This window comes from Myotis myotis, unplaced genomic scaffold, assembly GCF_014108235.1.
Source record: "Myotis myotis isolate mMyoMyo1 unplaced genomic scaffold, mMyoMyo1.p scaffold_m19_p_2, whole genome shotgun sequence".
Taxonomy (NCBI): Eukaryota; Metazoa; Chordata; class Mammalia; order Chiroptera; family Vespertilionidae; genus Myotis; species Myotis myotis.
The window spans coordinates 105277412-105290766 of NW_023416324.1; the positions used below are offsets into that span (position 1 = coordinate 105277412).

The 13355-nt window shown below is 38.8% G+C and overlaps 1 protein-coding gene across 5 annotated transcripts in view; it reads right to left on the reverse strand.

Moving 5' to 3' along the window:
* The window catches only part of PLOD2 (procollagen-lysine,2-oxoglutarate 5-dioxygenase 2), a 302336-nt gene that overhangs the window by 150254 nt on the left and 138727 nt on the right, over positions 1 to 13355 (reverse strand). For all 5 annotated transcript variants that reach the window (XM_036349575.1, XM_036349574.1, XM_036349576.1 and 2 more), the window contains one exon: positions 6520 to 6683. In XM_036349575.1, coding sequence (XP_036205468.1) covers positions 6520 to 6683 — 164 coding nt within the window. The remainder of the gene's footprint in view (positions 1 to 6519; positions 6684 to 13355) is intronic.

A 13355-nucleotide genomic window follows, 5' to 3' on the forward strand; every position in this document is an offset into this window, starting at 1 on the left:
ATAGTGCCAAGAAGGTGAGCAAACATATTAAGAACAATATGCCATATATGCCAGGTCCCTTGAAACAGCAAGGATGGACCGGCTCCCGGCACAGGACATTGAAAAAGAGATAGTGGAAGACATAAACTGATGGAAGAACACACCATGTTCATGGATTGTTAGAATCAACCTCATTAAAATGTCCATACTACCCAAAGCAATCTATAAATTCAATGCACTTCCCATTAAAATACCAACGGCATACTTCCAGATCTAGAACGAACCCTCCAAAAATTCATCTGGAATAAAAAAAGACCCCAAATAGATGCAGCGATCCTGAGAAAGAACAAAGTAGGTGGGATCTCAATACCAGATATCAAGCTGTACTACAAAGCCACTGTTCTCAAAACTGCCTGGTACTGGCACAAGAACAGCATATAGATCAATGGAATAAAATAGAGAGCCCAGAAATCGGCCCAAAACAATATGCTCAATTAATATTTCACAAAGGAGGCAAGAACATACAATGGAGTCAAGATATTCTCTTCAATAAATGGTCTTGGGAAAATTGGACAGATATATGCAAGAAAATGAAACTAGACCACCAACTTTCACCATACACAAGAATAAACTCAAAATGGATAACGGACTTAAACATAAGACGGGAAACCATAAAAATACTAGAGGAATCCAAAGGCAACAAAATCTCAGACATATGCCAAAGCAATTTCTTCTCTGATACAGCTCCTAGGGCAATTGAAACTAAAGAGAAAATGAACAAATGGGACTACATCAAAATAAAAAGCTTCTGCACAGCAAAAGAAACCATCAACAAAACAACAAGAAAGACCACTGCGTGGGAAAACATATTTGCCAACTTCATATCAGAGAAGGGCCTAATCTCCAAAATTTATAGGGAACTCATACAACTTAACAAAAAGAAGATAAGCAATCCAATCAAAAAATGGGCAAAGATCTATATAGACACCTCTCAAAAGAGGACATTCAGAAAGCCAAGAGACATATGAAAACATGCTCAAAGTCACTAGTCATCTGAGAAATGCAAATCAAACCAACAATGAGGTACCATCTCACACCTGTCAGAATGGCTATCATCAACAAATAACAAAGGACAAGTGCTGGAGAGGATGTGGAGAAAAAGGAACACTCGTGCACTGCTAGTGGGAATGCAGACTGGTGCAACCACTATGGAAGACAGTATGGAGCTTCCTCAAAAAACCAAAAATGGAATTCCCATTTGACCCAGTGATCCCACTTCTAGGAATATATCCCAAGAAATCAGAAACACCAATCAGAAAGTACATATGCACCCCTATGTTCATAGCAGCACAATTCACCATAGCTAAGATTTGGAAACAGCCTAAGTGCCCATCAGTAGATGAATGTGTTAGAAAACTGTGGTACATCTACACGATGGAATACTATGCTACTGTAAAAAAGAAGGAACTCTTACCATTTGCAACGGCATGGATGGAACTGGAGAGCATTATGCTAAGTGAAATAAGCCAGTCAATGAAGGAAATATACCACATGATCTCACTCATTCATGGATAATAAAGACCATTATAAACTTTTGAACAATAATAGATACAGAGGCAGAGCTGCCTCAAACTGATTGTTAAACTGCAGCGGGAAGGCTAGGGAAGGTTGGGGGGCAGGAGAGAGGGGGGTAAGAGATCAACTGAAGGACTTGTATGCATGTATAGAAGCATAACCAATGGACACAAGACACTGGGGTATAGGGTAGGCCAGGGGATTGTCAATGGCGGGTAAAAAAAAAGGACACATATGTAATACCCTTTGTAATACTTTAAGCAATAAAACAATAAAAAAAAAAAGACTTAAAAGCCTCCTGAGGGAGAGGCTTTGCCAGTTCATGTACTGGAACTCTAAGGGAAGCTGCTAAGAAAATGAGGATGGAGTGACCAATAACAAAAATCCTAGGTTCTGACTTGAATATGGGAGTAAAATCCAAATGTGGTAGTTAGACAGATTTGGAGAAAATACAATGGTCTAGAGCAGCCGTGGGCAAACTCCGGCCCATGGGCCGGATCCAGCCCATTTGAAATGAATAAAACTAAAAAAGAAAAAAGACCGTATCCTTTTATGTAATGATATTTACTTTGAATTTATATTAGTTCACACAAACACTCCATCCATGCTTTTGTTCTGGCCCTCCAGTCCAGTTTAAGAACCAATTGTGGCCCTCGAGTCAAAAAGTTTGCCCACCCCTGGTCTAGAGATTCCCCAAAACTATGAACTATACTTGTATTGAAATTGAGAGAAAAGGCGGGCTAAAAGTTGGAAGTAAAACCTGGAATATGAGGTTTTGGAAGTGTAATATTTATATGGGCTAACAAAGTTCCCAGGTACAACTATGAATTATGGCTCAAGGTTGGGCATCGACCTATGAACCAGGAGGTCATGGTTCAATTCCTGGTCAAGGTGCATGCTCAGGTTGTCTGCTTGATCCCCAATAGGGGGCATGCAGGAGGCAGCTGATCAGTGATTCTCTCTCATCATTGATGTTTCTATATCTATCTCCCTCTCCCTTCCTCTGTGAAATCAATAAAAAAATATTTTTAAGTGCAGATGAAAAGAGCTGAAACTGAGACATCTCAGAGAACAGAAACTACTTGCTAAAGGTTTCATTCCATAACTGGCAGAGCAAAGCCTAGAATTCAGACATGCTGCTACTTAAAGGAGCACGTAGGAGAACCAAGATGGCGGCATAGGTAAACACCTGAACTTGCTGCCGTGCACCACCACATTTAAACTATAACTAAAAGACAAAACAAGTATCATCCAGAACCATGGGAAGGCTGGCTGAGTGGAAATTATACAACTAGAAGGAAAGAGAAAAGCACATTGAGTCCGGCAGGAAGTGGAAGTGTGGAGGTACAGAGGTGCACGTGAAAGGGGCTGCTAGCTGGGTACACTGTTGTCTTTTTCAATTGGGAGGGAGATACAAGCTCCCAACTGCTCTGAACTCCAGCTATAGGCAAAAATTTGGGGACTCAGACTGATACGGAGAGAAACTGTACTGTCTGGCATCAGGGTGGAATGTGAGGGCAGCTTCCTCGCAGAAGTGCTTGCAGTGTTCATTGTTCCTGCACGGGGCGTGGGACACAGACCCTAGGACCTCTCAGAGGCAAAGCAGACTGGCAGCCATTGTGGTCTGCCCCACTCTGGGAGTTCCCTGAAACCCTGACCCACCCAATTTACATCCCTACCCAAGCTGTGCATAGAGGCTTTAGCATACTAATGGCCTGGCCTATCTCTGCCTAAAAACCTGTCAAACTGTATCTGGGTCAGAGAATCCCAGAGATTCCAAAAGAAGGCCTAAGGCTCACCAGCAGCCTGCATTACTTCACAGTGGCGCCTCATCTGGGCACTCCCAAACCCCAAACAAAGAGGAGGAATCTGCAGATCTCTCTGTAGCTTCTGCTGGATGGCCTTAGGAAGTGGTTGACTTTGCACCTCCTTGGAGATCCAAGAGCCAGTCTACCTAGTGGTCAGAGGGAGACCATCCAGATTACAACTCTTCACATCCATAAAAGACACATTCAGGGGGCAGACTCAGTGAGTGCCAAAGCCCCAGTGAAGCAAGACCTGCCCCATAAGGGTGTCTCCAGCACAGAAGTTCTCCCATTGTAGACACAACTGGTCCTCAGAGCCAACTTGCCTGGAGGTCAATTCCTCCCAATGATACCAATAGCAATCAAGGCTTAACTACAACAAGATTGTGCACACAGCCCACAAAGGAGTGCACCAAGAGTGTCAACTTCAGATAATTAGGGAGGCTGAGCCACTGGGCCCTATAGGACACTTAGCACAAAAAGCTACTCTATCAACACAGGGAAGCAGCCAAAATGCAGAGATAAAGAAACAGATAATAAATGAAAGAAATGGGGGAAAGCAAACTATTTGATGTAGAGTTCAAAACCATGGTTATAAGGTTACTCAAGAATCTTCTAGAAACCTCCAAGAAATATAGTGAGACCCTCAAGGATATGAAAAAGGACCAATTAGAAATTAAGTATACACTGACTGAAATAAAGAATAATATACATAGATACAACAGCAGACTAGGGGATCCCAAGAATCAAGTCAAAGATTTGAAATATGATGAAGCAAAAAACACCCAACCGGAAAAAGCAAAAGGAAAAAAGAATACAAAAATATGAAGATAGCACAAGGAGCCTCTGGGACAACTTCAACGTACCAACATCTTCTGGGGGTACCAGAAGAAGAGAGAGAGTAAGACACTGAAAACCTATTTGAAGAAATAATTACAGAAAACTTTCCCTACCTGGTGAAAGAAATAGACTTACAAGTCCAGGAAGCACAGAGAACCCCAAACAAGAGGAATCCAAAGAGGACCACACCAAGACACATCATAATTAAAATGTCAAGGGCAAAAGACAAAGAGAGAATCTTAAAGCAGCAAGAGGAAAACAGTTAGTTACATAAAAGGGAGTACCCATACGATTGTCAGCTGATTTCTCAACAGAAACCATGAAGGCCAGAAGAGAGTGGCAAGAAATATTCAAAGTGATATTCAAGAACCGACAACCAAGATTACTCTACCCAGCAAAGCTATCATTTAGAATTGAAGGTCAGATAAAGAGCTTCACAGATAAGAAAAATCTAAAGCAGTTCATCACCACCAAACCAGTAGTATATGAAATGCTGAAGGGTATTCTTTAAGAAGAGGAAGAAGAAGAAAAAGGTAAAGATAAAAATTATGAACAACAAAGTGACAAAAAATACATATCTATCAACAAGTGAATCTAAAAATCAAGTGAATAAAAATCTGATGAACAGAATAAACTGGTGAATAGAATAGAAACAGGGGCATAGAAAGGGAGTGGACTAACAATTATCAGGGGGAAGGGAGTGCGGGGGGTAAGGGAAGAGACTGGACAAAAATCTTACACCTAAGGACGAGGACAGTGCGGGTGGGGAGAGGGTGAGGGCAGGGGGTGGGGTGGGAACCGGGTGGAGGGGAGCTATGGAGGGAAAAAGAGGAACAACTGTAATAATCTGAACAACAAAGATTTATTAAAAAAATAAACAAAAATAAAAATGGATTTTCAGGGGGGAAAAAGGAGCATGTATTTTAACTAGCGTAAATAGCTATATGTAAATCACTGAAAAACATCTGTTCTCCCAATGCAGCTTGCATGTCCCCCCATCCTGTTTCAGTATACCTTCTGGGTAGATGTTTACATTAATCTCAGTCTAAAAAATCTCTTTGAGTCATAATAATGTTCAATGTCAAATTTTACTTTCTTCTTTTGAAAAGAAGGGAGAACTGTGATAATTTGTTCCATTAATCCATGGTGGCAAAGCTAATGCAACATTTGAAGTATATCAGACACTGCAAGTCGAATCTCTTTGACTAGTGAATTTCAAGATGAATTACTCATTTATTCTGATATATGTAAAACATAGATAAAATTAAGCAATGCTTATTTTTTAAAGCTCCTGATTGTAGCTTGTACTTTTTTGTAAGTTAGAGAATTTACTAAATGCATTGTCCTATAGCCAGAAAATTCTCAATGACACTATAACCTGAAGACTTGGATCTATATTGCTTTTCTTTAAACATTGAAAGTCACTCAATGAAGTCACTTAAATTGGGGGAACAAAGGTTTTGTCACTTATAATTTGGAAATAATAACACACTGTCTAATGTTGCTAGGGGCATCATCTATAATAATAAAAGCATAATATGCTAATTAAACGAGATGTCCTTCCAGAGGACCTTCCAGACAAAGCCGGGGCTGTGAGGGAAACCCGGGTCCTGGGTGCCTGCCAGCGACCGGAGCAAAGCCTGGGTCCTGGGTTCTGGAGGGAATCCGGTGTAGGCAGCTGGGGGAAGGAAGTCCTTCTCTTGCACGAATTCCGTGCATCGGGCCTCTAGTCTTCTATTATATAAAAGCCCAGCGACTGTTAAGGTGGAACAATCAGAATGACTGGTCGCTATGACGTGCACTGACCACCAGGGGGCAGACACTTGAGGCAGGAACTGCCCCCTGGTGGTCAGTTTGCTCCCACAGTGGGAACACTGCTCAGCCAGAAGCCAGGCTCATGGCTGGCAAGTGTAGTGGTGGTGACAGGAGCTTCTCCCGCCTCTGTGGCAGTGCTAATGAGCAGCAAGCCAAGCAGTTAGGAGTGAGCAGGCAGGCGGTTAGGAGTGTGGGGTCCTGGATTGAAAGAGGCCACAGGCCAGGCTGAGGTATTCCCCCCGCCACACACACACACACACACACACACACACACACACACACGAATTTTGTGCATTGGGCCTAAAGTATGATATAATATATATGGGAAAATGCTTTGTCAGCTAAAAATGTACTGTGGATTATAAACTGATGTAATTTTTCCATAGTAATAAGATAATGGTTATTTAAAACTATGTCTATAGTTATACATATAAAAAAGGTTGTTTCATAATTATTTATAATTACTATAATTTACATTACACTTTTCTGCCAGAATCTTACCCACCTCTGGAATTCAGGTAGCGTTTCCCAATGTGTACAACAGGATACTTGTCTGCTAGTCTCTTATCTGGCCACAGAATTCCATCTGCTGCAAACACCACTTTGTGGTTTGACTTTTGAAACTTTTTTAGAACTTCGTCTGGACTGCCAGCAAATATGACATCAAAGCTGTTTAGTGAAGGGAAAACATTTTAAAATATATTAAAAAATACATAAACCAAGAAATAGTCTTTAATAAAGGTCAGAATTTAGACTACAACACAAGATTAACACCAACTATTTAGAGAGTACACCAAACAATTTTCCCTCAACTTAAAGTATATGTATAGTATTAAATTACTAGTGTTTACATTACTTTTGAAATTGAGGTCCATACAAAAGACAAATTTTGTAGTAATTAGTCTTACTATTTTTTCATTCTTCACTTATTCAACTAAATCAAAATTTTAAAAGTATTGAAATGTTAAAATGTCAGTAGCTTGCTATCTAATAATATAGACACAATCATTGACAGAACTTTCCATTGTAACTACCTAATGTTTCAATTTAATTTGTACCCATCCATTATAATTTCTGAAGATTTCATTGCCTTGAAAAAAATTCGACCAACTACCAAGTGTCATAAATATTTATATATTAAATTTATATTTTAATCACAAATAAGCCTGAAATCCTAAAATAGTGTATAGATACGCACATCTTTTTAAACCTCAATAAATTTGAAAACCAATATAAAAGTTGATGCTTTTATTTAATGTCTATAGTTTCACTGATTTTCTACAGATTTTATTCCTCACAGCCTATTTATAGAATCACAATGAAATAACAAAATATGAAATATGAAAGCCTAATATATTCTCACTCTGTAATAAGTTCTCTATTCTTGCTACAACCACAACTTCTTTTGCATTTTCCTTTTTTACATCAGAGGACCTCAAGGCCAAAGATTTCCAAAGATGAAAACTTAATGACTTAACATCCGAGGTAACAAACAATAAAGCAAACTGATGCTCTTTGATTCAGCACCATCTCTTCCTCAAGTCAATAGTCCAGAGGCACTGCTGTGACATCTAAATGGAGGAGGAAAGAGGCTGCTCCACAAGCCTCTTCCAGCTAGACTTGCTCTCAAGGAGCTTGTTAATATGCTAGGATAGTAGTAATGTATCAAGAAACATTTAGTAACTTTGTGAAAATTTAAATTCTTTGTTGTTTAAAGAATTACACATGGGGATTGCATTGAATCTATAGATGGCTTTGGGTAGTATGGAGAGTTTAACAATGTTGATTCTACCAATCCATGAACATGGTATATACTTCCATTTGTTTAGATCTTCCTCTATCTCTTTTTTCAACAGGATGTAGATTTTCAAACTATATCCTGTAGTTTTCTGAGTATAAGTCTTTTACGTACTTAGTTAAGTTTATTCCTATGTATCTTAATTTATTTGTTGCTATGGTAAATGGAATTGATTTTTTAGTTTCTCTTTCTGTGAGTTCACTGTTGGTGTATAAAAAAGCCATGGATTTCTGGGTGTTAATTTTGTATCTTGCTATATTGCTGAATTCATTTATTAAGTCTAGTAGTTTTTTGATGGGAGTCTTTAAGGGTTTATATGTAAAATTTCATGTTATCTGTGAATAAGGACAGTTTTACTTCTTCTTTTCCAATTTGGATGCCTTTTATTTCTTCTTCTTGTCTGATTGTTATGGCTAGCACTTCCAATACTATGTCAAACAGGAGTGGTGAAAGTGGGCATCCCTGTCTTGTTCTTAGGGGAAATGGATTTAGTTTTTTTCCCATGGAGTATGATGTTGCTTATAGGTTTGTCATATAAGGCTTTCATTATGGTGAGGTAAGATCTCTCTATTCCCACTTTGCGGAGAGATTATAACAAGAAAGGGTGTTGGATTTTGTCAAATACTTTTTATGCATCAATTGATATGCTCATTTGATTTTTGTCTCAATTTGTTTATGTAATGCATCATGTTTATTGATTTGCAAATATTGTACCAGCCTTGTATTCCTGGAATAAATCCCACTTGGTCATAGCGTATGATTTATCTAATGTAATGCTGGATCTATTTTGCTATGATTCTGTTGAGGATTTTAGCATCTATGTTCATCAGGGATATTGGCCTATAATTCTCTTTAATTGTAGTGTCTTTATCTGGTTTTGGGATTAGGATAATGCTAGAAGAGCTTGGGAGTGTGCCTTCCTCTTGAATTTTTTGAATAGTCTGAGAAGGATTGGTTTTAGCTCTTCTTTGAATGTTTCGTAAAACTCCCCTGTGAAGCCATCCAGACCAGAGGTTTTATTTGCTGGAAGTTTTTTGGTGACTGCTTCAATTTCATTGGTAGTTATTAGCCTATTCAGGTTTTTTTATTCTTCCTGATTGAGTTTAGAAAATTTTATTTTTCTAGGAATACGTCTATTTCATCTAGGTTGTTCAGTTTGTTGGAGTAGAGTTGTTCGTGGTATTATATTACAATCCTTTGTATTTCTGTGGGGTTAGTTGCTGTTTCACCTCTTTTATTTCTGATTTTCTTTATTTGGATCCTCTTTTGGTTTCTTGGTGAGCCTGGCTAGAGGTTCATCAATCTTGTTTAATCCTTTCAAAGAAACACCTATTGGTTTTATTGATATTATATATATATATATATATATATATATATATATATATATATATATATGTAGTTTTTGGTCTCTATGTCATGTATTTCCACTCTGATCTTTATTATTTCCTTCCATCTGCTCACTCTGGGCTTTTCTTGTGGCTCTGTTTCTAATTCTGTAAGTTGTAGTATTAGATAATATATTACCTTTTTTTTTTTTTTTTTTTTTTTTTTTGAGGTAGTCCTGTAGAACTATGAACTTCCCTCTCAGGATTGCTCGCACTGTGTCCCATAGATTTTGGATTGTTGTATTTTCTTTGTCTTTTGTTACCAGGATGCTTTTATTTCTTCTTTGATCTCTTTGGTAACCCAATCATTGTTTAATAGCATGCTGTTTAGCCTCCAAGTGCTCGACTGTTTTCATTGTGGTTGCTTTCTAATTTTATGCCATTGTGATATGACAAGATGGCTGATATGACTTCTATCTTCTTGAATGTGAAGAGACTTTGCCTTTCTCCCAATATGTGGTCTATCTTTGAAAATGTTCCGTGTGCACTTGAGAATAATGTATATTCTGGGGAGATCCAAGATGGGAGCCAACAGGATGGTTTTGAGGGAAATAGTGTGAGTGAGTGAGAGAGCAAATGGGGAGTGCATGAACATGTGGGGTGAGTGAGGGACATTTATATTCCACAGGATTGTTGTGGACTGGCAGACCATGCTCCCCTAACCGGGAAGCCTCTACAACTGCTGAAATTTCTCCCAGGGCAGCAGGCTCTGACAGAGAGACCACATCATCTTGAAGGGGAGAGCAGCTGTGATTGGGAGCCCAACCTCACGTTCACCCAGGGAGATCACGGACACCACCCAGGATCCTACAGCCACAACAGCCCAGGACCAGCTGCCTCGACTCTGAACACTGAGACTCCTGCCTCCCCAGCTATGGGCTCATAAGAAATTTGTCCAGGGGGAGAGAAAATGGCAGCTGAATAGGCAGACAGGTCCTGTACCTTCTCAAGGAGCAGATAGAAGAAACAGCTGAATTGAATAACATCCACACTGAATTGGTGGATTACAAACAGCTGTGAATGTGGTAGAGCATGAGCCACATAACCAGACACCCAGAAAAGAGCAAAAATGTGGAGACAAAGAAACAGCCCCAATACAAATGAAAAGGATGAATCACCAGAAAAGGAAGTAAACAAATGGAGGGAAACAATTGGTCAGAGAAAGAATTCAGAGGAATGGTCATATTGACACTGAAAAGGATGGAAGACAAATTCAACAACATGTGTAAGAACCAAGAGAAAAAGAAGAAGAACCATGAAGAAAGGAAGAATGACATAGCTTCAAAAAGAACACAACAGAAAGCATCAACAATAGACTAGAAAAAGCTTAGGACCAAATCAGTGAGCTAGAATATAAGGTAGGAAATAATCCCCAAGCAGAGCAGCAACTGGCAAAAAAACAAAACAAAACAAAACAAAACAAAACAAAACAAAACAAAAAACAACTTAAAACACAGGAGTATAGACTAAGGGAGCCTTGGGACAACACTAAACGAAACAACATCCACATAATAAGGGTGCCAGAAAGAGAGGAAACAGCAAGGAATAGAAAACCTGTTTGAAGAAATAATGACAGAAAACTTCCCTGATATTGGGAAGAAAAAACTCACACAGGTCCAAGAAGCTCACAGAGTCCTAAACAAGATGAACCCAAAAAGGCTGACACCATGACACATTATAATTAAACTAGAGACCTGATGCACAAAATTCATGAAAGAATAGGCGTTCCTTCCCCTGGCTGTCAGTACCGGATTCCCTCCAGCCGCTGGCAGGCACCAGAGACCTAGGCTTCCTTCCAGCCGCCAATAGGTACCCGTAACCCAGGCTTCCCTCATAGCCCGAGCTTAGTCCAGCAAGTCATCCAAAAGTACATATGGAAGGATGTCCAGTCTAATTAGCATATTATGCTTTTATTATTATAGATTAGCAAACACCAACAACAAAGTAAAAATGGTAAGGTTGTTAGAGAGAGACAGAAAGTTACCTATAAGGGATCTCCCATCAGATTATCAATGAATTTCTCAACAAAAACACATCAGGGCAGAAGGGAATGGAATGAAATATACAAAGTCAAGCAAAGCAAGGGACTGAATCCAAGAATACTATACCCAGCAAGACTATCATTCAAAATTGAAGGTGAAATCAGGAGCTTCATTGAAAAAAAGGGCTAAGGGAGTATATTACCACCAAACCACCAATGAAAGAAATGCTAGAATCGCAGCTGTGGGCAAACTATGGCCCGCGGGCCAGATCCGGCCCATTTGAAATGAATAAAACTAAAAAAAAAAAAAAAAAAGTACCCTTTTATGTAATGATGTTTACTTTGAATTTATATTAGTTCACACAAACACTCCATCCATGCTTTTGTTCCAGCCCTCTGGTCCAGTTTAAGAACCCATTGTGGCCCTCGAGTCAAAAAGTTTGCCCACCCCTGTGCTAGAGGGACTGCTGTGAAAAGAATAGGAAAGAAAGAAGAAACAGAGGCATAAAGAATAAAAATGGTAACAAACAAGTACCAGTCAATAATAACTTTAAATGTAAATGGATTACATGCCTGATCAAAAGACATAGGGTAGCCGAATGGATAAGAAAACATGACCCATATATCCGCTGTCTACAGGAGACCCACCTCAGAACAAAGGACTCACACACTCTCATAGTGAAAGGATGGAAAAAAAATTTAGGCAAATAGAAATGATAAAAAAGCTAGGTTGGGAATACATATATCTGACGAATTAGACCACAAAATAAAGGCTATAAAAAGAGATAAAGAAGACCACTTCAAAATACTAAAGGGAGGAATTCAACAAAAGGATATAACTCTGGTAAACATATATGCACCCAATACAGGAGCACCAAAATCCATAAAAAAAAAACCTCTGGAAAATATCAAGGGAGAGATTGACAGCAATACACTCATAGTAGGGGACTTTAATACCCATTGACATCACTGGGTAAAACCTCTCAACAAAAATTCAGCCAAGAAACATCAATCCTAAATGAATCACTAGATCGGAGGGAATTAATTGACATCTTCAGAACATTTCACCCAAAAGCCACGGAATATACGTTCTTCTCAAATGCACATTGGACATTTTCAAAAATAGACCACATATTGGGTCACAAACAAAGTCTCCCAAAATTCAAGAAGATTGAAATCATACCAAGCATCTTCTCAGAACAAAATGGCATGATATTAGAAATAAACTACAATAAAAAAAACCCAAAATACTCAAACACTTGGAAGCTGAATAGCATGTTATTAAATACTGATTGGGTTACCAATGAGATCAAAGAAGAAATTAAAAAAACCCTGAAAACTAATGACAATGAAAACACAACAATCCAAAACCTATGGGACACATGAAAGCAGTCCTGAGAGGGAAGTTTATAGCTTGACAGGCCTACCTCAAAAAAACAAGAAAAAATGGTAATAAATCATCTAACACTACAACTCAAAGAATTAGAAAGAGAGCAACAAGAAAAGCCCAGAGTGAGAAGGGAGGAGATAATAAAGATTAGAGCAGAAATAAATGACATAGAGACCAAAATACAATACATAACATTAATGAAACCAAGAGATGGTTCTTTGAAAGGATGAACAAGATTGATGAACCTCTAGCCAGGCTCACCAAGAAACGAAGAGAGAGGACCCAAATAAACAAAATCAGAAACGATAGAGGTGAAATAACAACAGACCCACAGAAATATAAAGGATTCTTAAAAAAATACTACAGACAACTCTACTCCAACAACTAGACAACCAGGAGGAAATGGACATATTCCAAGAAAAATACAACATTCCAAAACTCAATCAGGAAGAATCTAAAAATCTCAATAGACCAATAACTATGGAAGAAACTGAAGCAGTCATCAAAAAGCTTCCAGCAAACAAAAGCACGGGGCCAGATGGTTTCACAGGGGAGTTTTACCAAGCATTCAAGGAAGAACTAAAACCTATCCTCCTCAGACTACTCAAAAAATTCAAGAGGAAGGAACACTTCCAAGCTCATTCTATGAAGCCAGCGTCACCCTATTACCAAAACCAGGGAAAGACAACACAATGAAAGAGAATTACAGGCCAATATCCCTCATGAACATAGATGCCAAAATCCCCAACAAAATCTTAGCAAATCGGATCGCGCAGTACATCAGAAA